Source organism: Microcebus murinus, chromosome 1, assembly GCF_040939455.1.
Source record: "Microcebus murinus isolate Inina chromosome 1, M.murinus_Inina_mat1.0, whole genome shotgun sequence".
Classification (NCBI taxonomy): Eukaryota; Metazoa; Chordata; class Mammalia; order Primates; family Cheirogaleidae; genus Microcebus; species Microcebus murinus.
Genome location: NC_134104.1, coordinates 71,688,923 through 71,716,877, shown reverse-complemented (window position 1 = coordinate 71,716,877; position 27,955 = coordinate 71,688,923). Strand labels below are relative to the sequence as shown.

The following is a 27,955-nucleotide window of genomic DNA, read 5'->3' as shown; positions in this document are numbered from 1 at the left end:
AATCACTACCATTTGAACCCTTGTAATTGTTTTAACTGGAAAAAAAAGATTTTCACATTTAGAAAAAGTTCAGAATAATTGAAGTAATTGCTAAAGATACCATTTTTATAATTTCATGATTATATGCTATGAAGAGGTAGGAGACTAGGGAAGGAAGATAAGTCCCCAAAACATGCCAAGGTATATATATACTTAAAACTCGGCACACACAGACATCTCAGTGCCTCATCATGAAGTGTACCACCCAAGTACACAAGTTCAAGAATGAAGGCAAAATAGCCAACAAACCAGCAATATTTATTGAACGACTCCCAAATATTTATTGAACTGTTTTTCAGACAAGTTAAAAAAGACAAACAACAAATAAGCACAAAAGGCCATCACTGAGCTTCTATGGCAGTGGGAAACATCTGATATTAATAACAATTAATTACAAATTCATAACTGATCAGTTCTACTCAGGAACCCGTGAAGCCAGAAGGCCCCTTGTTCTGGGGTAGCCTGAAAGGTATCCTCAAGAGTGATGATCTGACTGAGCTGAGATTTCATGGATCAGTAAGTGTTAATGAGGTGTGTATAGCATGGTGAGATGGGACATTCCAGCAAAGACCCTGGTGGACAGGTGAGGAGGGCAGGATGGGAGATTACAGTATATTCAAAGAACTGAAAGTCCAGTGAAATGAGAGAGTAAGAGCCTCTGAGATTTGAGGATAAAGCTGAAGAGGTCATAGGAGACAGAGCATTCAGGCCTTCTGGTCATGTTCAGAATGTCTGTGTTTTTACCTTAACATAAAGCACAATGTCAGTACCTCAGACAGTGCCTATCTCATAGCAGGTATACAAGAAATATATGGTGAAACTACAGTGGTTGCAGGAGATGAAGCTAGTGACATGGGCAGGAGCTGGGTCTCCGAGAGCCTTGTAAAATAGACAAAGGAGTTTCAGCTTTATATGAGGAATGGTGGGCTGCCCCTGAAGGGTACTGGCCAACTTAAAAGATGACTTGGCATGGAGAACAGATTGAAAGGATGCAGGACCACAAGCAGAAAATCCAGTGAGGAAATTATTGCAACAATCCATGAAACAGATGATACTGGCCTGGCCCATGGTAGAATGGAGATAAGAAAATAGAGTCCAAAGAAGGAAGCAGAATTGATAGGACTTAGTTCCTTTTCAGATTTAGGGTGGGGAGTAGCCCAGAATGGCTGCCAAGTTCCTGTCTCCAGCACCATGATGAGTGGTAGGATGCCTGACTGAGAAGGATCAGGTTTAGAGCACACAGTCACTTTGAACATTCAACTTCTGTCACCTTTGGGTCATCCATGTGCAATTGCCAAAGAGGCAGTCAAGAGTTGTGAGCTGAGACCAAGGCTTGGGAAACTGCAGCACAGAGACAGAAATGGCACTTTAAGATAGATCAGAGAAAGTGCTGAGTTTGGACAAAAGGATACAAGTCCATCCTTTACACGGAGATGAAAAGAATGGAGAAAACCAAGAATATGTTGCCACAGAAGCCAAGAGAGGAAAGAGTTTAGAGGAGAGATTGGTCAACAGTGTCAAGCTGGAGAAGGAATGCCAAGTCATAGTTCCATGTTCTGGCTGGTTTATTCGTTTGGCAGGTTGCTTTTCCTTCCGGGTATTGATCATAAACTGTAAAGCTTTTTTTTCCCATTGTCCATGTCCTCCTAAGACTATATAAACAACATGAGGGTTTGTTCCCCCCACTGTATTACTACAGCCCCGTAGAAGACGTTTCACGCAAAGGTTCTCCAAGGTCTCAGTTGAAGAAATGTGAGAAGAATAAATACAGGAATGCTTTAGGAAGAAATCAGCATAGCAGGAGAAATTGCAGATGGAAAGAGCAGCAATAAAACCCAGAAGAAAGGGCTGAGGTGTCAGAGAGGATGGGGTAGGCTTGGTTGGTCTTGGATGACACAGAGATATTCAGTAGATCATTTCCCATTAATCCCCTTTCCCAAGAACCAGAGATTAAAAATTGCTCTGCCAGAATTTCTGCATTGCCCATATGGATTCACTACTCCAGGATGTTTCCATTCCTACTACAATTTTATTGCCAGAAAACCATGAGTAAATAGGTTGGGAATGAGAATTTTAGTTCTAATCCTCTGCATCATGAACACCAAGATCTCAAGAAGCTATTTCATCCCAATGACTGATTTTGTAGCAAAATGCCAATTGCTCCAGTGCTTTAAGACAAATCAATGCACGAATATATCTGCCCTTTACAAAGCAGGAAAACTGGATGAGGGTTATTTACATTAATAAATAACTAGTCACTCTAAATTACCATAAGAGTGACTTTAAAGCACTAAAGAAGCAGATGCCTTAGTTCACATAAAACCCAATTTAATTTATAAATTTTGATTTCAAAGCAAACCTCTTAAAAATACATTTGAAGATTTGCTCCCCATTATCCCCACAATGATAGACTACATTAACTATGTCCTAATTAAATGTTCTAAATCTGGAATGAAATCCACTGGGGGGTGGGGGAAGCCTGCATCTTCATAAGACTGCCCCAATTTACTTAGCATCAAGGGCCCAGTTGACCTTTACACATTCTTAAATCAATCAGTTAGCTGGGACACACCTTCTTACTTTCAAAATGAGGAGGCTGTTGATAGGATGAGATTTCATACAAAGGACTTTCCAATAAACAAAAACCACAAGCATCAAAAGAATGTTTGTCCTGAGGGCTGCCAAGGAAGGCTTCATGATAGAATGAAAAGACAGGACAGGACCAGGAGGTAGAACCGTATTAGCAACTGGCTCCCAGGACAGCAAAACCACTATCTTTCCCACTCTGCCCACTATCCCCTCACTTCCATCCTCCCCCTCAGTGTCTGGCACCACCTCATGTTTGTACACCAGCAACCACACAGAACCTGGCATGGTTGGCTTTGGGAAGGTGCAAGGAGGGAAGGAGCCGGACTGCCTAGGTTTGAATCCAGCCCATAGCACTAGCTTGAGCAAGGGATTTCACAGCTTTAGTTCTGTACCTGTAAAGTGAGGATTGTAACAGTAACCTCCTGATAGGACTGTTGTGAGGATTAAATGGGTTAATAATTATAAAGCACTTGGAACAATGCCTGGCAAATAGTAGAGAAGAGTTTCCCAATTTCGGCGTTATCATTGTTACCACCATCACTGTTTGACCTTGAGCCAGTCACTGTTAACTGTGGGGTTAAGTTTCCCCATCAGTAAAATGATGGGGTTGGGTGACCTGATCTCAGGAAGATCCTCACTGGCTTAACTCCTCCATAATTCTTTGAATCCTATTTACAACTCTCTAATCCTCCTAAGGCTCTGAGCTCTAAGACCAGCAACAGGAAGTGAAGGTTACACTGGGCTGGTTTTCCTTCAGGTGTACCAGCCTTGGAGCTTCAACTCCTCCCAGCCACAGGCTGGTCCCAGAGTCCACAGTCCAGCCAACCAGCCTTCCTTATTATTATAGATACTAACTGTTCAGAGATCAAAACATTCATCGTGCTACTCAAAGCTGTGCAAAAAGCACAAGCATAAGAAAAGGACACACGGTTCAGAAGAAAGAAACCAGAGAAAGAGAGACAAGGTACAATTAAAAGACCAAAGCAAACACGACAGACCAAAAAGACATTCTGCCCAGGAGAGTATTTATTTAGCATCCTTCCTCTAACAGCAATTAAGGGTACTTCAAACTACAAGGTGGCTTTGTAGCAGGGAAAATTTTCCCTACCTTGAGGCATAGCCTTCTCAAAGTGACTCCCCCTCCTCTTCAAAGCCAGGCAATCTTCCCTGGGGAGCAGATGCTATGGGAGTACAGTGTCTCAGGAGCAAACACCTTTCTCTGAAAGCAGTTACGTAGCCAACGTTTACTTAACCTCCATTCTGCCCAAAAGTAAAATGAGTGTTCAGGATGACCAGGCCCCTTCCCTTCTGCCCTCAGTGTCCACATCTGTAAACTGGAGGATGCAGGAAGTCAAGCCACTTAATTTTCAAGTTTCCTAGCATCACTGAAGTTGTTGGAGTCTGCTGTCTGTCATGATTTCCACTTTGCATGGGAAAGGGGTTTTTAAAATTTTTTTAAATGAGGTTTTAAAAAAAAATGGTCATCATTATTCGCTATTTTCTGCCTACAGGTCGACTTATTAGGTGCAAATCCCAGTTCTACTAGTAGCTCTGACTTTGGGCAAATTACTTAACCTCTTTGTGCCTCAGATTTCCCACCAGTAAAATAAGGGTAATAGTGCCTTCCTCATAGTGTTGTTGTTAGGATTGATCTAGTTAATATATATAAAGCATAAAATACTTAGAACTATGCCTGGAACACAGTAAACATCATTTTGGTATGGTTATCATTATTTACAAAGTTACATGGTTTTTCTGTTCAAAGAGAAAATTTATTTGGAAGACAGCATGCAAGGACATATGTATACACAGAGCAGGCAAGTAGAAAATCTGGGTTCTAGTCATGACTGCCCCAAACTAGCTGTATGCTTGTTGATGAAGTACTACCCCTCTCTAGGCCTCAGCCTCCAGAGCAGACAGAATAAGAACATCCCTGAAAGTATGCAGTTCAGAAGTGATAATATTGACAGTCAGTGTTCTATTCCACCACAGTTTAAAACCCTATGATGTTTTTTTAAAAATTGATTTCATTCTCAGTATTTAAACATTTGGAGGTTTTTCATAAAAATTCAAAATATCCAAAGTTCTATCAGCCCTGGACCCTCAGCAGTGGTTCTTAAAGTGCAGTCTCTCAACCAGCAGCAGCTGCATCACCTGGAAACTTATTAGATATGCAAATTCTCAAGCTCCATCCCAGACCTACAGAATCAGAGACTCTGGACGTGAGAGCTGTCCATCTGTGTCTTAACAAGCAGGAGACTTATACACACTGAAGTTCAAGAACCACTGCAGCAGAGGAACAACTGGCAGGTGGTGAAGAGCAGCGGGCCCCATTAGACAAGAGGGGCGGGAGGTGATCTCTGTTCACCATTGTACACTCTACTCCCTGTGGTCTCTGACTCTGACACTGAGGACTGGTCTGCATTTACCAGGCCACCCATGGCACTCAGCTTCCTTATCATCCAGTCCCCGGGAAGGCCTCAGGCTCACCAGCTGTGATGGAGATGGACCACCTCTTCTTACAACAGAGTAATGAGCCCCCAGGCGCCGTATGCCAGTAGGATTGTGTTCTTCCAAATCAGAGCTGTATGAAAAGCAGGCTGCGCACACCAAGGGCACAGTCGAAAGAACAAACTGTTGAGTTTCCTTTATTAATCACAACACAATCCGCACAAGCAGCTGCTATTAAGAACAGCTGCAGCTGCTAAAAGGGTGATCTTGAAGCAGCCTAGAAAAGTGCTTACAGTTGAATACCCATAACGGGCACAGGCACGTGCAGACTTGCAGTCTATTGGCTTGGTTCTTCCTCCTAATCCTTAGTGCTTCTCTCTGGACCAGAAATCAGCCTCTTTCCATTCCCTGGCACAGGGTGGGATGGGATAGGTGAGAAGGTGGTTTTTGTTTGTTTAAAATTAGTATACTATAGAGAATTGGAGCGAGATTCAAAGGACTTGTGTTTCATCCAACTTCAATCATTTAGTGGCTTTGAGTGAGTTACTTAACTTCTCTTGATTATGGTTTCTTCCTATGTTAAAATAGATACAATAATAATACCTACTTCATAGGATTATGGTGAGGAGTAAATTAAACGATCATGCATATTAAAGTATTTTGTAAACTATGGAGGACTAGGTAAAAATAAAGGCTTATTATCATTGTCCTATGAAGGCTGCAGTTCAGCCCATAAATCATCAAATGTAGGACTCACTGTTTCTAGATTACCATTATCAAAGGTGAAATCAGAGAATCACATAGCCACAAAGGGCCTCTTGAGGATCCGTAAACCAACTTTTTTCCCTTCCTCGCACCCCACCCCCCATCCCTGAAAGCTATTAGTAAGAGCTGAGCCAAAGGCTGGTCCCACCTGGAAAATCACAAACAGGATGCTCACTACATGCCAAGGCAGGCAGCCCATTCCATCATATGCCTAATCTGAACATAGACCATTATTCCTTGTAGAAGCCAAATCAGACTTGTGATAATTTAAGCAGCCTTAAAAGCTCCTTTCAAGTTTACCCTCCTGCCCCCATGGCCTTTACACCTACTGGTCTTTCTACTCGGAATATGCTTTTATCAAATCTTCAGATGGTTGGTTCCTTCATCTCCTTCTATTAATATTTCAAATGTGTCTGCTTCAGGGAGGCCTTCTTAACCATTCTTCACTCCATCCTACCTAGGTAAACACCATCACAATACTCTAAGCTTCTTGTGTTTTCACAATGCACATCCCTGTTTATTTGTATGCTTACCCTTATTAAATCCTTCAGAGAAGACAAGCTCTGTGGAGGTAGTAATCTTGTTTCTCTTTTTCACCACTCTGTGTACTCACATGGTAATTGCACCACAGTAATTACACTGCCAGGAGGTAGGTATGCCAACATATGTTGAATAAATTTATGAATTAATGAATGAATGCTTAACACCATGCTGTGCACATGGTAGACATTTAAATACTATTAATAGCTGGAAGAAACAAAAACCTATACCAGCCTTATATCAACTCTCACCCACTACTGACTTGACTCAACTCACAAATATTAATAGTAATCAAGTCTTCTTGTGTTGTGGGAAAAAATAAAGAATCAAACTGAACAACAGTTCTCTATGCTAGCTTTATTCGGGGCAGCACTGTCCCTAGTTATCTCTTTATCTGGAACAGAGGAAAATCATGAAAAGGCACTTAAGTGGATAAAAAACAGATAGCTGTTTCCTGGAGACAGGGCCTCACAAAATGGAACAAGTATGATCTTAAAGAGATCACTCAGCTGGCAAGTACTTACCCAGGTCCATCGTTAACATGGTCATGGGCCCTAGGAACCAGTTGGGCAAGGCCTTAAAAATCAGACCTGGAAAATGCATGTCTATAGGGCTTGTACCTAACCTATCCATTCCACTCTCGGTCAGACTAACCCACTGTATACCCTCAGCTCCAAAGGGGAGCAGAGAGGCCCAGAGAGGAACAAACCTACCACCCTTTCCTTGTGTAAGACTACAGAATCCATGAAATTCAGGGTAGAAAAGCTGATAAGCTCTTTGCAGGCAGTGTGCTCAGGAGCTGGGTTGAGTCTTATTCTACAACTTAGGCTGTGACTTCAAATGAAGTCACATCACTTCCCGAAGTCTCAGTACCCACATCTGGAAATGGAGGTTAATAGTTCCTACACAACCTTTCTTAAAGCCTCACCTAAGGATAATACCATACCAGATGTGAATATGTATTGTAATCTATAAAGCACTGTGCAAAGGTAAATGATTATTATTGATGGCAAATAATAGTAGTTTATAACAACAAAGAATTGCTGCAATTTGGATCCCAGAGTAAGCATCTGAACACTTGGAGGATGACTGATAAAGCATATCAAACACCTTAATGGGAAACATAAAAGACAACTTGTGCCTGTTCTACATTCTGTACAGCACTGAGTATGGGCATGCCCAAGGCCCAGGAGCACCCTAAGATGCCTATGCAAGGAAAAGTCAAGGTCTACAGGAAAGGAAATATTCCCATGGGATCTGAGTCCCCATTTGCTGTTCTCGGTCAACAAGCTACAGCAATCATGTTGGACATTTCTTAAATTGTCCTGGAATAAGTCTTAAGGAATTATAGAAATGTAGAAAAAATTCTCCTACACCCTTCTGTCCCAAAAGGAGATAAGATCAAGATTTTAGAGAATGTCAGAAAAGTGCTCATTTCTTAAATACAGCCTGCAATAAGAAGCTTCACAGGGAAAAGCTCTTTTTAAAGAATGACTCAAGTCACTTCACACTAAGTGAGCCCGCAGCGACCGGACCAGTCGGCTTCCGCTGCCGCAAGCCCAGGGGATCCGAAGAGGAAGGGCGGCCCGGGCCCCACACTAAGTGAGCACCTATTATGTCCATGACCCCACTGGGTACTGCAAAGATAAATAAGCCAAGGATTCTTTACAGCATGGGAAAGAACATGCTAAGGGCCATAAAAGAGGACCAGATATTAGGAGAACACAGAGGAAAGGTAATTTTTTTTTTCTCCTTAGAGAGATAGAGGAAGTCTTCATGCGTCAAGAGGAATTTGAGCTGGGAGAGGAAAATAAAGCAGAGATAAGGTGTCAGAAGGCCATCTGTAGAAGCTGAAACCCTTAACTGTTTCTGTGACATGGAGCCTCTTGACAGGCTGGAGAACCCTATGGACCCCTGCAAAAAATAGCATATTTAAATGAATATGATAATATCACACAGGATTTTAAAGAAAATCAGTATTAAAATACAAAATGCATTTTAAAAGTAAATTTGTGATAGAGTACCATACATGGCTATTATTAATAATACATTAAAATAAAAGCTAGCAGCAAGTCTAATAGCCACAATTTTTTGACATATGGGCAATAACCGCAATGTGAAATGAAAATACGTATGATTTCCATTGGCAACAAAAACACAGGTACTACTAATACTACTATGGTTTTCTACCTACATTTATAATGGAAGGAAATGCTATATTTCAGCTAGGGTTCATAAAAATAAAGATGTCATTTTTTTTCCAATTCAAGTTCATAGACTCCATGCTAACTGTTTCCATGAACACAAGTTAGGAAATCCTGATAGAGAAAAAAGCCTAAGAAAAAGAAGAAAATGAGAAATATGGGATGTGTTATGTGACAGTGCAGAACATGCAAAGAGACAACTAGGGGGTTACACTGAAAGGCAGGTAAAACCCTTAGAAGTCATCAATGTGAGGGTTCATCACCCCCAAATATTAAATCGCAGAATGTGCTCTAAGTTCCAGAATGGTAGTTTCTTTTGAAATAAAAGGAAATGCATGAAAGAAGCTAGAAGAACATCATTCCACAGGTTCTAAGTTATACCTCCTCCTTTAAACTGAGGTAGGTGACTGCATATTAATAAATTTACTATAAGAACACATATCTATCCCATATGGTCCCTGTTATGTAACTGTACGTGTAACTATGTATGGGTATAAGCATGTGTATAAACATAGATGTCTAGAAAAAAATATACATCAAAATATTAATAGTGATTAAAATTTGAGAGTGATTTTACTCTTTGCTTTGCATTTTCTGTCATTGAAAAATGGGCAAAAAGAGGCTCAAAAGAGGTTAGCAGACTTAGGGTAACACATGTACCACACAGTACAAAACAGAGCTGGTACCAGAACTCAGAAATTTCCTTCTTTTGTATTGTACAATACAAAAGCTTTCAGATTCAAAACTGAATGCTCCTGAATACATGAAGTACATATAATTATTAACCCCAACTTACATATTCAGAAACTGAGGCTTAAAGTCTAAGTGACTCAGTCGAAGTCACACAGCAAATCACTGGAAAGTCAGAGGTAGAATCTGGCTCTCCTGAGCACAGAATGTTGTCAGTGTTAAAAGCAAGAGCTTTGCATCATCCTGTCCTTGGTTAAGACTCAGCTATGCCACTTATTTGCCGGTAAACTTGGACAAATTCTCCAATTCTTCCATTCCTAGGGTTCTTTGCCTCAAAATCTTATGTGTGATGATTAAATGATACAACTTATTGTATCATTTAATTGCAAACTCTGACAGAGTAAACACCCTGATCTCAATCACAATGCCTTCCTCCCTCTGTCCCAGGTAGAAGGACTCCAGTATTACCTTCCAGAAGCCAGAGGACATTTCTGCTTAGTAGGCTCAGCAGCTTGGTTCTAGTCTCAAAAGTCAACCAGAATCATACTCATTGGCTTGGGAGCAGCACTGCTGGACAGAGAATGCACAGCACCAGGCCTAACACGGGACAGGACGTGGAATAGCTGAGCAGCCAGTTTGGGGATCTCTAGAGATTCCAATTCAATGGATCTCACATGGACGCAGAGACTCTGAATTGTTAAAAAGCTTCCCATAAGAGTCAAATGGGCTAACATTCAATGACAGTTCTCAGTGTCTGACAAGAGGGAATTTAACATTTCTGTGAATGCAAGAGGCACACCAATTGTGAGCAATGCCTTATCCAATGGGTGGCACAGTGAGGAATGCTGGGAAGATGTGGGACTGTCAATAGCTCCAGGGCTCTCCTGTCAAGAATGAAGGGCAGCAACTGCCCAGAACCATGGAGGGAGAACTGAAACCAATACAAACTAGCATAAAGATAAATGTTTAGAGGGATCCCCCTGCCCTAGATACATAACATTTTCAGAGCTGGAACAAACTTCAGAGATTATCTTGTCCACTATACAGATACTGCACATTAGTAGCTACAACTCTAAGGAACTTACCAAGCACTTGGAGTCCCACAAAGCAAAAATTCACAATAAATTCCCACAATAAATATTGCTCAGTGAATTCCTTAAAAGAAAAGTGGCAAACACTGCAAAGGCAGGACTTCATAACAGCCTACTCTGGAGATATAGAAAGTACCAAGGCCAGGTGCTGTGGCTCACACCTATAATCCTAGCACTTTCCTAGCCGAGGCAGGAGGACTGCTTGAGCCTACAAGTTCGAGACCAGCCTAGACAACATTGCAAGACTCCATCTCCAAAAAAAACTTAAAAAATTAGCCAGGCACAGTGTGTGCCTTTAGTCCCATCTACTTGGGAGGCTAAGGCAGGAGGATCATTTGAGCCCAGGAGTTTCGGGCTCAAGTGAGCTATAATCAGGCCACACTGCACTCTAGCATTGGTGACAGAGTAAGACCCTGTATCAAAAGAAAAAAAGAAAAAAAAAAATGAAAGTACCTAAAAATAAGGTACTTAGAAGTACCATACTACAAGTTTAAAACTTGGAAGCAGCCATGTGGGTAATTCTTGGCCTGGAAGCAGATAATAGCCAGCAAACTATTTTCCTAGAGTTGGTGGGCAAAGGAAAAGAGGGAGCGGTCCCCAAAGACCCTTATAAACTTCTCAAATTTTTTGCTCACCATTTTGTCCTCAGAACCCTACATTTTGTTTGGCAAACACTATTACATTCACGTAAGTATTTGCTGAATGCCTGAAAGAAAGAGGGAAAGAAAGAGGAAGAGACAGAGACAGATAGGCAGATGAAAAGAAATTATCCCTCCTATAGACTAAGCAGTACTATTTTCCAAGAAGTGGGGCCTTTGGGTTATTTGCCCCAAAAGTAATGGAAACTAATTGCTAGTTCAGTGAAAGGAACATGAACTTTTTAGTCAGAAATACTTGGGTTCGAACTCAAGCTTGGCATAAGTATATGACCTCTTTGAGCCTCAGTGTTTCATATTTTAAAAAGGGTAACACCACCTACTTCACCTCCAAAATAGGCATGATGATACTTCTTACAACGTTGGTTGTGGGAAGATTATATGAGCTATAGATTCATGCAAAGTAGGTAGCACCATGGTCAGCACATAGTATGATCTGAACAAATGGCAGTGCATGTTGGAATTAATCATGCCCCCTACAGCCAGATATCCTCCTAGGCTGCCCCACTTGTACTCCACAGGTCTTTCTGGTGCCAAGCTTCAGAAATAATTCCAGTTTAAGTTCACTAGATTTTCTAATAAAGTACATTTCTTTAAATAAACAATAAAATCATGTATACACTCCTTTTCAGTTAGCAAAGTAATTTCGCATTCAGACATAATTCTGAAATGATGCATTATTGTCATCCATGCTTAATAGAGGAAGCAGCTAACACCACACAGCCAGCAAGAGGCAGACTGGGACTGGCACTGCAGATTTTAACATTTCATTACAATGACCATGATTTTCTCAATCAAAAATTCTAATAGGTGATCTTACTGTGGAACAAAATATTGAACTCAGAGTGCTGCAGAAATCAGATGCTACTTGTATTATGCTAATATTTAGCTGGAATCAGAAACAAAATCCTGAAAGAAGAAGTAAATTTTTAAAAACAAAGCCCCTCCTCTGGATTTCATGCATCTATTCCTAATAGTCTCAAGTAGGAGATGAGGAACATATTTTAGAGTAAGACTGCCCTGAGTTTTAGTAACATCTCTACCATTTTTTAGCCATATCAAGTTTCTTAAGCCCAATAAATTTCGATATTCTTACATATATAATGGCAAAGCAATACCTACTCAAAAGGCTAGGTGAAGTTTTTGGCCCTGAGAAGGTGATTAGTAAATGATTAACTACTCTAATAATCATGCCATGGTACGGACCACTTGGTCTGTAGGTTAGGGCACTGCTTGTCTCCTCCTTCTGCATCTGCATACCCCCTGTTCTGCATCTGTTCAATGGGGACACAACCAGCCTTCATCCAACCTCACCAGGGAATGAAGATAACAAAAGAGCTGGCTGAGACATTATGCAAATACAAAATATTATTAAAACATTAATGAACTCTGGCAATTTCCCTGAATTTTGATAAATGGTGTTTATTATGCACTGCCAGCCTCTCACATAATTTGGGCTCTCAAATATTAACTAGATAATAACAGCAATCACTCTCCTAAAAGACCAAGGTATGGAGAAATAAGGAGTGAATCTAACACCTGTCTCCAAAACATCAGAATTTCTGTGCAAAGAACAGCAGGACAGATCACAGTAATCACCAGCAGGCTCAGATCAACCCCACAGCCTGTGAAGAATTCTGCTTTGATAGGATAGTGAGGTGTCTTGGTGCTGACAGGTCATTGATTACGACAACTGTCTGCCACCCCTCCGCTCTTCTGTGTAAAATTGCCTACAAACAAGACAAAATGAAAAGGGTCTGGGAAGCTGGAGGGGTTTCAGTCCAGACTAATAATCTTATACAGGAGGACAGCGGCATGCCCCCACCCTCCACCAACCAACTCTGCCTGAAACCAGAGGCAGCAGCATTACCTCAACTCCATTAAAGAGGCTTGTACCCAATTCCTTGTCTACTTCATTCCGTGTGACAGAATAATGTTTTTAAGCTGCTGACAATCCTCAGGTACAGCTCAAATGCAGAACAAAGCCAGGAGGACTCACTCCCTACAACTCCCAGAAATGAGGGCCTGGTGCCACCCAAGTGATACCCTAACAAGCTGGGGGTCATTTAGACATCTCGTTCCCATATTCCTTAAAGAACCAAGGCTGTGGCAAGTGAAACAAAGTGTACAAAAAGAGATTTTGTTTTTTAAGCCAAGCAAAAATCTGCTTTAGGAAAAGTAAAACCACACTGGGACCCTTGCTGTCGCCAAACCTTCACTCATCGAGAGCAGCCAGCACCTCAAGAAAGGGAAGTGAGGAAGTCACAAATGAATGCAGTACCACACAAGCTCATTTCACCATTTGCCTTCTAGTGTCCAGAGGGGCAAAAGGCTTAAATGACACTCTCCTGAATTTTCTCTCCTGCAGGTGGAAATACCAAATTCCCAGGGGGCAAGAAAGCCTACTCTTGCAAGGTCAACTGGATAAAAAGAAATAGAAGCAAATCCGGTTTACCTGTCAACACAATGCCACCCATGCCATTAAACATGTGTAAATTAAGCACCCTAGAATAACTTGCTCCTTTATATTCGGATAAAGGCTTTGCTAAGTCAGTGTATCAGCTGTGGGGTTAGCATAAAAGTTCCTAATGAGCCAGGAACCTAAACTTACAGCTCCCCATACTCTCCCATTTTCTAACCCTGACTGGGGTGACCCAGTACCTTTCTCTGGTGAATGACCTAGGGCAAGAACCAACAGCACTGATGTGGGGGCTGTAATAACACAATGGCACACTTTCATTATTTATGCCAAAGAGAAAGGCTATGATTAAACAACATAAATAACTGCCCCCAGCTTTCTGTGTGTGGCCCCACCTTTCTGACAATCACTGGGGTGGCTTTCACATCTAGAAGCTTTGTAAACTGTGTAGATTTTAAGCTTCCCTCTGAAAGCTCCCACCAGCTTACATATTAAAAAAAAAAAAAACATGTAATTCATCTAAATAGCTGAATGATTGAATATCTCAACAAAGAGTTTTTCAACCCAATACACAATCTAGGATACACTTGGAGAGTGTGGAACAAAAGGTTAAAACCAGCCAAGGTTTTTAACACGCTTCATCCAACTTCCTAAAGCATTAATACTACGGGCGGACACACCACGTTCAATTTGTATCACCCCCTCCTTGGTCGTGGGCTGGGGGCGGGGGATGGAGGGTGGGGGAACCTAGAGGGAAGAAGGTATCCCAGGACAGAACCAGCGGCAGGTAGCCGGCTGAAATACAAATAGACTGCAGGAAGAAGGCAAAACCTGTGTCTTCCGCTGGCCAAAGGACCTTTTCCAATCAAATTTTTCTGTATCTAGAAAATTGGCTGAGGATGTCTCTGTAGCGCGCACACAGAGACACGCGTGCGAGCTGCGCTACACCCGAGTACCGGTTCTGCGGAATGTTGACGGGCCACGTACTGCATGACAGCCAGGGCTCCGCTGACGAAGCCATAAGCTACATCCGATGCTCCCATCACCCGGCACGCACACTACACCTCAGTAGCAAAACTCTCGACGGCAAGACACCTGGGGACGGGTGGGCTCGGTCTCTCGGGCCTGGCTCAAATTACTTTCCTCTTTCAGGACTCATAGGTGAGCGGCAGGGATGTGGGAGTGGGCGGCATATTTCTAAGCCGGACTTCCCCTGGCCCGGGAACTCGGGCCACCTCTCTCGGCCAGCGCTAAGACTATACACAAAGAGGAGGGAGCAGACGCTCCTTAGCAGCCAGAGCTGGGTGCCCGGTCATTTCCGAGCTGGGAATTAGGAATTCCGAGCTCAGCGAGAACCCTCGAGAAGCTCCGGAAATGCTTCCGATCGCTTCAAAGGGAAGAAAATTTGCAAACCAAAGTTGCAGGAACTCCGGGCGCCCAGACTCCTTCAGCGGGCTACAACGGAACACCCAACAAGTTTGGCCACCCGGGGCTTGGCATGACAGCGCCGCGCCGCCAGACGGGAGAAGCAACTTGTCGCTCGGGCCCGGAGCCAGAGCCCCAGGCTCTCTCCGCATCCAAGACTCGGCTCTGGGAAGGCGCAGGTCCGAGCCTCCGGGAGCCGCGTCCTTTCACGGAGAGGCGCCTCCGGGTCTCACGCGGACAGCGCTGCTTCCAGGGGCTTCCCCCGACGGTGCAACGCCGCACCTCGAGCACCTCACCTGCCCGCCCGCCCCCGGCGGCGGGGAAATTAACAAAAGAACAAGCGAACTGGGGAAGGGGAGCCCGGCGCAAAGTACAGTGAGCAGGGCAGGGCGGCCGGCCGGCTCGCGGCGGACAGGGGAGGGAACAGGCGGCGCAGAGACCGCTTATGCTCCAAGCACCCGGCTCCGCGAAGGAAACCGAGAAGGAAAGAGCTCGCAAAGGGGGAATGGGTTCTCCACTCCGCTTCCCACCTCCCGCTCACACACGCGCGCGCACACCTCCCCCTTCTCTCCTCCTCACCCAGCATGGAAAAGATGAAATCCTTGGCTGTGTGGATCTCCAGCGCTCTCTGGTCGTCGTATTCCCGCTGGTCGTGCTTCGTAAATTCTTGGATGAGTTTGTTCAATTCCTCCACCCGGGCTCCCGACCTGAAATCCAGCTCCGGGAACGCAGGCTTGTTGTTACAGCCCAGGGAGGCTGCCTTGCTGGCGGTGGGAGCCGCCATCTTCATGCAAAACGCGCCGAGCAGCAGCTCCGCGGCGGCGGCGGCGGCGGCGCCCACCCCCGCCCCCCACCGCGCCCCGGCCTCCTCCCGCGCCGGCTCCCGGGCTGCGGCCCCGGCCGTGGGCGGGCTGGCGGGCGCGCCGCCGCTCCGTGCGCTCCGGGCGTCCGGGCTCCGGGCGGAGCGGGACTGCGGCGAGGGTGCGCGTGTGGCCCCGACACCCTTTCCTCTGGCCCCGCGCCCGTCCCGACGCTGCGCGCCCCTGCTCTCCCCTCGCGGGCAGCGGCGGCAGCGGTCGCAGAGCCGACCGCAGCCTCCCCCAGGGCAAGGAAAGTGAAGTGGAAACAATGTGAAATTCACCAGCTCAGAAATCAACAAGCTGCCGGCTCCCGTGTTACGGAGCCAGCACCAGCGTCCCCATTTAAAGGGACAGCGCACCCAGTGGAAGGAAAAATAAATAAATGACAGAGGTCTGCGCGCCTGTGCCGCTTGCCAATGTGTACTCGGGAAGACGTGCGAGGTGTGGACAGATTTTTTTCTTCAGCGCCCACCCCCCCTTTCGGGGCAGGGCTTGCCTAGCGCATTCAAGGAGGAGGGAGTCTTCTCTGTCTGATTTTGAGGGCGGTGTCCTGGGCGAGCACATACATCTCTATGCGCGCGTTTCCTTCTCTATCCCAAGAACTCTAATACCTTTACATGGTGAAGGAAACTGCCTTGAGGAATATGAAACCTATCTTCTGCCCTTTTGGGGCATAGATTTCCAAGCATGATAGGATTAATCGTATCAAAAAAGAGGGTGCACAACTCACCTAGTATACATACTCCCACTAACCGCTAAAGTGTCCCCTATCTTTGCCCTAGGTAATTAATTTACCTGCTTATTCAACTTAACATACAATGAGTTAATGAGGTCTAACCTACTGTAATGTGAAGATAGGGAAACTAAAGGGTGGGTGTGGGGGAGGGGAACAGAATGAATCGCCCCGGGTTCCAATGAATGGTGAATGAGGAGATGAAAATTCTCTCATTCAACAGATACAATTTGAGTACCCAGTATTTGCCAGAGGGAGTGCCAGGAGCTGGGTGGACAGTGAGAAGCCAAAGGACATGGTTCACAAGACAAGGCAGATTCAATCTAAGTCATAGTCCTTCAGACAGAATAGAATCTCAGAAGTAATTTTAGTGTTTATGAGGTATGTGACTCAAACACTTAGGAGGCCCATCGGCTCTTAGAAACAAAGGTTATCTTCCTCCCAAATTCTCCAAAATCTGTCTCTTCTCTATCCCACTGTCCCTGATATAGATCAGGCCTTTTCATTTTCTTACTGGGTTCTCATGGCCAAGAATACAAATTGTTTTGTTAGACCTGGAAGGAAATCCAGGGAAGGAATGCCATGCCTTCCCCTATAAAACGAGAATAATAATAATTCCTGTCTCAGGTTGTTTTAAGGATTATGTGAGATAAAGCAGGGCAAGCACTTAGGACAAAGAACTGACATAATAAGTACTTAATAGAAGTTCGTTATTATCGGCTTCTGCTATTGTTGTTGTTATGAACTTAATTCCTTCCCCTCTCTACAATCTATTCTCCACATTGTTGCCACGGTGATCTTTACAAAACAGACATCTGGCCACTGACATCCTCTGGGAATTTTTCTCCTCTTTCTTTCTTTCTCAACTTTATACCAAAGCTGATTCCATATCTGCCTTTACCTTAAAGCGTCTTCAGGACATTCTCCCCCAGGAACCTCCACCGTACTCTTTCAGAAGCGTTCGTATGACGCTGATTAATTTTGACCTTGCTTTATTGTTGTTAATGGAAGTTTCAGACTATGAGATTCTTGGAGACAAGTACTACATGTTACTCATCTTTGTATTTCCCGCAAGATTTAGTCCTACACGAGGTCCTCTATGTTTATTGAACCAAGTAATGAGTGAAGAACTTTGGCATAACCAGTTAATTTTTCTTGCATTTGGTGTCCTTCTCTTTTTCACCCACTCAATATGAAAGAGGGAGGACACATGCCTAGATAAATGCTAGTGAACGGATGAGAAAGCTACTTCTGGCTTTTGCAGCTCTGCTCTGCTACCCTGACTTCTCATCCTGAGAGGGTATTACCATTACCTGGACAGTAGTATAAGCCACGCAAGTGGTTGGCACTCCAGCACAAATTGATCCACTCCCATCTCTTAACCCTTTTGTTGTGATCCAGGCAGGTATCTATGAGACAGCTGGCTGAGGCACAGTTATCCCATGGATCAGAATGGTTCTAGTTTACCTCCAACCTATGTAGTACAGTGAGAAATACTTTAGACAACAAAGTCAAGACACTTTTTTTTTGTTGTTAATTTCCAAAAGCATGAATGAGGCATCACTCCTCCTTTGTTTCTACCTTTTTTCGTGATGCTTATATTCATAGAGAGACAACAGGTAGTTAGCAGGAGCTACTATGATTACACTTTAGTTCTGGGCCTTGGGGGTTTGAATGAGTAAATGAATGAATGGTCTCTCTGATATTCTTCATTGTCTGTTCTTGTTTCTATCAGCCAGATGAGAATTCTATGAATCCTTGACCCTCGCTGAGCCTGTATGTTTACAGAATGTAGCCAAATGATAAACTAAATACTCTTCTCTGGCTTTTATAAAATTCTGATAAGATTGTATAAATATCCCTTGCTGAATTAGAATAATAGGGAAAAAGATCAGAAACCATAATTCCCTGAATTGGTCTCTTGGGAGACTTTTACACCTCTGGGCCCTACTAGACTGAGCTACTCAAGGGCATGTGTTGTGTTTTTTCACCTTTGTAAACACTGCTTTCATATAGTTACTAGCCCATCTAATGTCCTTAATATGTTCAAATGAAAGAATGAATGAATGAATAAATACCAACCCTCAAAGTTTAAGAAGTCAGTATTTAGGTGATTTTTGCTACTATTTATATATCTCAATGTAAGCTATCCATGGTTTCTCAGTGTCATTTAAGTGTTGTTATAAATATTTCTGCTTGAGTCTAATTAAATGTGCCTATTTTCATGCCTTTTTTTTCCTGTGTATGTTATATGATATAAGAGAAAGAAAGGAGACAGAGAGGAACATGAGGTGAAAGAGAGAGAGAGAGAATAATTATTAGAATATGCTAAAGTGTGTGTGAGCTTTGTAATAAAAATGCACCTTTCTGGCCAGGCTCAGTAGCTTATGCCAATAATCCCAGCACTTTAGGTGGCAGAGGCGGGAGGATTGCTTGAGGCCAGGAGTTTGAGACCAGCCTGGGCAGCATAGCATGACCACTCCTCTATAAATACAAAAATTAGCTGGACATGATATGATGGTGTGTGCCTGTAGTCCTAGCTACTTGTGAGGTTGAGGAAGGAGGATTGCTTGAGCCCAGGAGTTCAAGGTTACAGTGAGCTATGATTGTACCACTGCACTCCAGCCTGGGCAACAGAGCAAGACAAGGAAGGAAGGAAGGAAGGAAGGAAGGAAGGAAGGAAGGAAGGAAGGAAGGAAGGAAGGAACGAAGGAAGGAAGGAAGGAAGGAAGGAAGGAAGGAAGGAAGGAAGGAAGGAAGGAAGGAAGGAAGGAAGGAAGGAAGGAAGGAAAGAAGGACCCCCACACTTTTAGAGTTTTGACAGATTACTCAAGAAAGGTCAATGGAGTCTACTATCTAAATAAGCATGAAGGTAGGCTTTCCTTAGCTTGCTCCTGTAGCATCCAGCAGAACAGAGGAACTTCTTGCATTTCCAAACCGCAGTCCCACTTAGAGGTTGAACTTGCCCCTGGACTCCCTCACTTCCCAATTTTACTGGCATGTGAAAGAAATCTTCATTCTCTGGAGCTGTTTGTTGTTAAATACAGCTCTGAAGTTCTGTGGCAAACTCTCAGCCATGAATAACTGGGCTGTGCAGAGCATGTATTAAAAATAGCTAGCTCCACATCCATATGATGGATTAACAAAATATAATTTTAAACAAAGATTCTTTGGTCTGACAGAGATTTAAATAGCCCAGGCTACAAGACCTGGCTTTCCTGGGCAGCTGGATTTTCAATAAAAATCTAACAAATGGAAGTGGCCCAGGTTTCTTATGATTTGAAAACGTAGGCAGGAAAAAGAAGAGGCAAACATCGCAGACATGTGGAATGTTGACAGTAGAAGGAATTTGGAAAGTATATCTCACTTATCACCTTTATTTTGCAGACAGGAGAACTGGAACACAAAAGGGAAAAGGAGACTTGCCTAAATAGTAGAAACAGCTCTGTTTCTATTTTCATACGAACTTCAAATTTAGTAAATATTTGTTGTGTTTCCAGACTGCCAGAAGGGGCATGGAAAATGCCATGAAATTTGGCTGAAATCATGATTTAAAAAAATGAGTAGTCCTCAGGCAAAATGCACTCATGGCACTTGAAAGTTAAATCTCAATAAACCAGGAATTGCTGACATTTGGAATTACTTGATGACTGCTTTTTCCTGGCAACAGGTGAATAATCAGGATAGGAGTTTTGTGAATCTCTTCGGTATTCACAAACAAAGGTACAAACGTCCCTGCTTGGGCAAATCTAGCATTTTAACCTTTTATAAGATTAGGTCCTTGAAATATTAGTGAGGTCCCCAGAGCAGTATGGATAACCCTCTTCACTCAGACTATTCAGTTCTAATAAAGTGAGACCCTTGTGAAGGTCAGCAGCTCTGATGTGTTCACATGGTTCAGAGGGCCATGTCCCACTGGCTCCCCCAACCCCGTGCCCTAATAATCCTGAGGGCCTGAATAGTCTAGCTGGAAAGAAAATAACAGCAATATAGATCTTTCCGCCCCACTCTGTGGTTTTATCCTCTGCTCCCACTGTACTCAGGGAAGAGAAATCTGTACATGGAGAAAGAAGAAAATTAACTCTAAGAATGGAGATAACAATATCTGATAACAATTATTAACAATTTCTTACAACAATAGAATACAGTTCAACAAAGCACTCATCACAAATTCATTTATCAGTTCCTTACAACTTCCTACTAAAGCAGGTTAGTCAGGACTACTATTTCTATTCCCATTTTAGAGATAAGAAACCAAGGCTCAGAGAAAGAGAGAGATTTTTGTGAGGTCACCAGGCAGTAATTGCCATCCTGCAGCTCTCTATTTAGATGTTATTTTCTCGCAAACAGCTTTTTCTGGACCTCTTCCGCCCCCAGACACCCAAGTTTAGGTCAGGTAGGCCCCTTCATAGGCTCTCCCTGTCTTTAGACTTCTGTCACTGCTCATTCTCATACTTCTTTGTAGCTGCCTGATAACTTATCTGTCTCCCTCACAAAAATGTAAACAACTGTGTCTATCTTGATCACAGATGTATCATCAGTAGTATCACTAGATCTGGAACATAGTAGGTGTTCAGCAAATGTTTGACAAATAAAGTAAATGAATGAACCTGGTGGCAGGCTCAGCTGTGAAGGGTATTCTGATCAAACTTCACTGGGTCTGTAGTCAGCAACCATTAAGTATCCAGAAAAATACCAACAATCTCTTACATTTTTACCAATAATACCAACAATCTCTTACTTCTTGAGTCTTCTGATCAAACTTCACTGACTCTGTAGTTAGCAGCCATTAAGTATCCAGAAAAATACCAATAATCTCTTACATTTTAGAGATTGGGTACACTTTATTCAGCATTTCACATACACAATCTGATCCTAAAGCTTGATTTAAGTTCCATTATTGTAAACAAAACCTTTTGTTCCTCTCTCTCTACCTTAAAATCTAAGCTCTGGCCATTTGCTAAATAAATTTATGACAAAATAACCTTTACAAAATCAGGTCCTTGTTTTCAATTCTTCCCTCTTTTGGGGAAAACCCATTCAACTTGACCTCTATACATCAGGTAAGTAAAGGCAAAGTAGTAATTGCAGGTAATTAATACAAATAACTCTAGAAATCCTCTTTGTATATGAATGACTTAACTCTATCAGCTGTTCTGGGGAAACTGTGACCAACCAATCCCTTGACACTGTTACAGTCTACCCTAGCCCTTGAATTTGCCAAAATACCCAGTTTTAGGCTCTCCAGGCAAATCCATATCCTGTCTTGTATGTATTTGGGGTACTGGATCATATGCTGATATTAGTACTTTGTCATGGGAAAAGTAGAGACGTCTGGTTTGTTTTGCTGTGGTCAATTAACTAAAGGGAAATTAATCTAATTTTTTTCCTCTGTGTGGCTATAGAAGGTGGAACCAGGAAAGATGGGTGGCAGCTATAAAAATAAAGGCTTTAGCTCAGGATTTGGAAGCATTTGCTCACCATGAGCACTGCTCTGTACAGAATAGGCTGCCTTATGAATTAGTAAAGTCCCCATCACAGAAAGTATTCAGAACCGTGTTACCCATCTATCAGAGTTACACTAAAGGAGGTTCCTAAGTTGGTAAGGAGCTTAGGCTATGATCCCAGCGGTGCCTTTCAGCTCTGAGAAGCTCTGACTCTAGGATCCATTTTCAGTTAACAGAAAAACCAAGAACTAGCTTCCTACAAGGATGCAGCCCACAACAGAGCTATATTCTGCACTAAACACAAGGTGTTTTATATCCATTTCTACATAACGTTCATGATCAAGGATTGTGACTTATCTTTCTGGGCTTAAAAAATATATATCCTTGTTTCCAACTTTCTTGCTTTTCAATTGTAACAGGTTCTTTCATTCCACCCCCTTACAAAGAAGTTCTGTGCTACAAAAACATGCCATCGACATCACACACAGATTATACACCTCATTTTTATATTCAGGATAGTTCGCAGGAAAAGTAAAAGATTCTTCCTTTAATGCCTAACTTATACACTCATTTTATAATGATAGAAGCCAGTCTCTGAGCAGATATATACAAGCAACAAGGGAATGATAGTAATGCCTATTTTGTTTTCTAGACCTTGTTTTTAAAAAACTCTGTAAACCCCTGCACTGTAACAAGTTTATCGAAAAATTTGGCTTCCTTTTTCCCCAGCCACGCTCAGTGTAGCACATGAATAGAAGGAGTTGCTGCTTCCTCTGGCATGAGACCTGGTATGTTGAGTTGTGGTCCAAAGCTCATTTTAAATTCCAAGTTGCAAAACATGGACAGAGGGCATTTAAGGAAAATGCTGATGCTCCTTTAGCTCTGACAACATTATCACACAGAGCCATAAATATACTTCCTGGGCCAAGCTGTCCAATTCTGCTTTCTCTATTAGTATTTTCTAAGCAGAAAAAAAAAAAAGCACTACTCTCAAACCCTTGCATTCACCAGTGTTTCTGTATCGTCTAATACCAAAAAGAAAAAAAGGAAAGAAAGACAAAAGAAAGCAGGAAAAATAGAAAGGAAGGAAACACAGCTCTTTACTCTATTTAATTTCTGATTATTCTTGTCTATTTAAACTACCCTTGGAATATGAATATGTGCATTTTATTGAGTTTTGCCTTAAATAATTTTTGGAGGGGGATGGGCAGGAGTACAGCAGATGTGCATTATAAATAAATAAATTTAAAAAAATGCAGTGGCCTGAAAGTCAGGAGACTTCTGTTCTTATCCTGCTTTGGCCATTAGTTATTTCCATCATCAGAAGAAAAACTTCCCCTCTTCTCTGAATAGCCTTTTCCTCATGTGCAAATGAATAGAATAAGGTGTTGTCCACCCCGTGACATTCTGAGAAGTAAGCTCTAACACAAAAAGACACATAAAGCAATCTCGTGCTCCATACAAATTCTTAACACGTTTCATTTGTTTATTTTTCCCCAGTATATCCTTGCACAGCTTGATATTCCAAAGTTGAATGTTCTAAGAATTTATTTTTTTAGATCTTTGCTCTAAAAGAATTAGCCTGAAATCCAAGCAGAAGAGGATCTGTAAATGCATTTAGACCCCCTTCCTTGGCACATCTTGGCTAATAGCCTCTCATTCATTCTCTGCTGGTGCAGGATGAAGCAAAGCCTGCTGCTGAAATTGACTCAGCAACTTGGCCCTGGGGCATGGTTATGTGGCCTCTGGGCTCTTAGGGCCCAGCCAGGGCCCAGGAGGTGTATCAGACTCTAGAAATCTTTCTCCCACAGGATGAGAGGGCACAAAACCTACCCAAAGAAAATATTCCAGGAAGTATTTACAAGAGGCTGCAAAACAGTTACAAACTAATTTTCTGGCTCTAAAATTAGAAGCAAAGGTTGATGTCCTGAAGCCCAGGTGCAAGATGAATGTATGTATAGGGCTCTGTAGCCAGGGTTGGAGAACACTTGGGCATAAGAAGCTGTGGTTTTGGCAAAAAGCCTTAATGAGTCTTTTTATTTCTTCACAACCAATATGTGGAAGTCTGGTCCTAGAAATCTGGACTGCAGTTTTAAGTATTTTGAAGAAAAGCAATTTTGTAAATCTCAGGTAGTAATTGGTGGTAGCATAATTAGTCATGAAAGAAATAGGAATAATCCTGCAATAAATAATATTCAAGTATGTATGACAAAATTAGATGCAAAATTAAAAATATAGCCATGCATAAAAAATCACAGATATTAAAGAAGGGTGAGAAAGTGTTTCAAATTCTATCACATGAAAATCTTAATCATTACAGATGAACAAGATGAGGGGAAGAGATCAGAAGTGACTTGCCTAGGGCACACACAGAATGGCAGTACTGGGTTTTTTTCTGCCATATCTATCAACACAAGTGTCAAAGGTGAGGGCCTATGCACCAAGCATCAATCAATCAAATGCTATATGTGGCAGTCAATAGCTATATGTTGCAAACATATGAATAGCCAAATTTGGTAAAACTTATTAATTAGCCTAGCAAATGCCCCAAACCTAGTAAATATGATTATTTTTTATAAAGTTATCTTTTTATTCCTTCATTCATTCAACAAATATTGATTGACTCTTTGTGTCAGGCACTGTTCTAGACACTGAGGATATATCAGTGAGTAAAGCAAAATAAAGATTTATTTTAAGGAATTAATTTATTCAATTGTGAGGAATGACAAGTTCAAAATCTGTAGTAGGAAAATCTGAAATCTATAGGGCAGGCCAACAGGCTGGAAACTCAAGCACGAGTTGATGCTGCAGAATTTCTTCTGCTATAAGCCTCAGTTTTTGTTTTTAAGGTCTTTCAACTCATGGCACAAGGATTATGTACATTATCTAGGGTCATCTCTTTTGCTTAAGGTCAACTGAATGTAGATGTTAACCACATCTACAAATCACTTACACAGCAACACCTAGATTAGTGTTTGATTAAATAACTGGGTACTATAGCCTAGCCCAGTTGACACATAAAACTAACTGAGACACCATCTACCCATTTATTAGATGCTTCTCACATGCCAAATTATGAGAAAAACTATGCACAATCCCTGACCTCCAAAGGAAAGTCATAATTCATTTAATTAAATATGTACATAAAAATATTACTCTATAAATCCATAAGAGGTAGCAAACAATGCTAGCTTTGCTGGTTTGGAAGAAGGAACAGTACTTCCAGGTAAAGAAACAAGAAAAGCTGAAAACACAAAAGACAGTTGACCTTGTCCTTGGAGAATGAGTAAAATTAGAACAAGGGAAACAGGACAGTGGGTAGCATTCCTTGTGGGAGAAATGGCATAAGAAAAAGTGTGGAGTCAGGAAAATGTGTGATGTATATAGAAACATTGAGTGGTTCAGTTTGGCTGGGAATATAGAGCATTCATCAAAGCCTCTTTTATTTAGCCAGTGATTACTCCATGCTTCTTCAAGTATTTATTCCAAAGCTGTTAGCCATTTGCAAATGAAACAGAGACATCAAGAGATTCCTCCAAAGTCACACAGAAAACCTTCAGGGCATGACACATAACAAATCAATGCCATTTATGTTTAGAAGCTAGATACTGCTGACCTTTCAAAATGAGTTTTGCCATCCCTGAGAAAGTAGAATGCTTTATCTCTGTTGTTTCAGTTTAACTATCTTTCAAAAAGTCATGTTATTCTTTGATAAATGGAAGAAATGAAATTTATTAGGCCTTAACTTTTAATAAACATGTAGATATAGATGCTCCAAACATATATGTTCAGGAATTTATATATCACAAAATTAAAAACTTACTGCTTTTACCATTCAGTCAAGGGTATTTCTTGTTTTTTTGTTTTTTTGTTTTTTAGGGGGGGGTCTTGTGTGTTTTTCTTGTTGTTGCAATAATGAAATTGTTGTGGTCAATAAGCACAGAGAAAATATGTATAGGAGTCACAGGGTTCACAAGAAAGCAAAATTCATCTAAGACTCCTGTTATTCCAGTTTTGTGCCTTGTATATTCCTTTTATACAGGTCCTTGGAGCCATCTTGTTTCCATGCCCCAAGCCCAGCCTCATTTCAAAGAATTGCTGTTGGTTTAACAAATCATTATTAAATAGACATGGCTTAAACCTTACTTTCCACTATCAGCCTCTCCCATCCCTGCATTAAACTCAGTCATCCTTTTGCCTACACCGAAATTCATGTTTTCTACTCATGAACTAACTAGCCATGGGTTCGTTCTGAAAATTGATGGCTTTATAGCATTCGAAAGAATGTGCCTGGTTTTGAGGATAATTTAACACTTTTTAAAATTAAGATAATTATAGAAATTATAGAATTCCAGATACTTTCCAGATCAGTCTTTATTCAGCTTCATGCTATTGTGAATTGAGCAAAAGCAAATTGCACCTCTTCTTCCCCTCAGCCCCTCCCACTCTATCAAAGGGAAGCAGAAGACCTGAACCAGGAAGTGACATCATCCAGGGCCTGGTTTCATATCCCCATAAAGTGCATTACTTTAATTAAATCTATCAAGGAGGCTAGTAAAAGAGAGACTGGGGAGAAATGAGGTTATTGATCAGAGGTATTAAATAAATGGACATCACCAGGGAGTGGATGTTAACAGATGTGTGCAACACTCATGGAGGTTCAGAGTTCAGCTTCCTCAATAAATAGCTGAACATTTGTCTTGTGGTGACATGCTTCTATTGTTTTCCAAATATGGAGAATGTGTCTAGAGGCTTAGAATCACACTGTTACTTCATATTTACATAATGCTTTTGCTGTGTATTATCTCATTTTAATGCTGATCAACTTAACACTCCTGTGGGATGGGCAAACCAAAGATTTACAAACTGCTGCACCAGATTTTGGAGGGCAGAGTTCAACTCTCCACAGCGCATCTGTCACAACTGGGTAGGAGTGTGTCTAGGAGGGTGCTTGCATGTACCTCAAAAGGGCAGGCATGGAGAGATAGACGTCATCTCGGTGAAGATAAATGGTAATCACACCAACTAATTAATATCCTTCATAAAAGAAAATTTTCTCCTGAGAGTGGACATTAATTTGTTGTAGCAAGGTTTAATTTGGTATGTTTTACTCTAGCCTCAGGACAAGCTCACATCCGTGTGGATAGTGAGCAGAGTCTCCCCTACGAAAAGTGGACATCCTCAGAGACAATAATCAGGGCAGGGGCAGGGCCTCAAAAAGTACCTAAGGCAAGTTTGGGGCAGGTGGAAAAGAAGCTTCACCTGCTTGGGATTGGAAAGGCAACAGTCACTTCTAGACTGGCAAGGCTCCATGTAGGCCAACTGTGGGATGGCGGGTGTGGCCAGCAGAGGGAGGCGTCTCTGTCTTCCAGGGCTTGGCTGCACCACCAAGTGCAGTAGGAGAGGCCACAGGTTTCTCCTGATTGTGAAAGGAGAACATGCTGTCATGAGGGAAGCGTGCAACAAGTCCTTTAGCAAGAAATTTTTTTGAAAATAAGAAATCTCAAATGACATGGGATTAGTAGAGATCCAACACCTTACTCCAGAATTCTAATGCTGCAATTGCCTTTCTTGGGAGAGCTTACTCTGAGTTTACTTAGGCAAGTTGCCTCACATAGTCATCCGAGAGTGATATTTCATCAGGGGACTCCTGTGGAGGTGGGGGCTGAATGTCAGCTCTCTCTTCTTGTTATGTACAAAGAGGGGGTGTTTCCCACTGTGGGTCTTTCACAGTGCACTGCATAGATGAGATCTATGCAATCTAAATGGAGATCTCCATTTCAGGTTTTAGGCATGTGGTAACTACTCCTTTTCCATTTCCCCAGCAACTTTATCTTTAATAGCTATGTCTTTAATACTTTTTGCTGAGCACTCTTTCCATCTCAGTCTCATTGGCATTCAGTCTTCACAATTTCCTTAGGAAGTTGAACTATCATTCCTATTTTCAGAGTAGGAAACTGAGGCTTTAACTGATCACATAACTTGCCCTAGGTCACATAGTAAATAGCAAGCCTAAACTTTTACCTATGTCTGCTTGAATCCAAGT

General features: G+C 42.1%; 1 protein-coding gene across 1 annotated transcript in view; it reads right to left on the bottom strand.

Annotated features, from left to right (window-relative positions):
• The window catches only part of MB21D2 (Mab-21 domain containing 2), a 109,463-nt gene extending 93,389 nt beyond the window's left edge, over positions 1-16,074 (bottom strand). Inside the window, exon 1 of the mRNA XM_012780239.3 lies at positions 15,449-16,074. Coding sequence (XP_012635693.1) covers positions 15,449-15,659 — 211 coding nt within the window. The 5' untranslated portion in view covers positions 15,660-16,074. The remainder of the gene's footprint in view (positions 1-15,448) is intronic.
• Between the last annotated feature and the right edge of the window lie 11,881 nt (positions 16,075-27,955).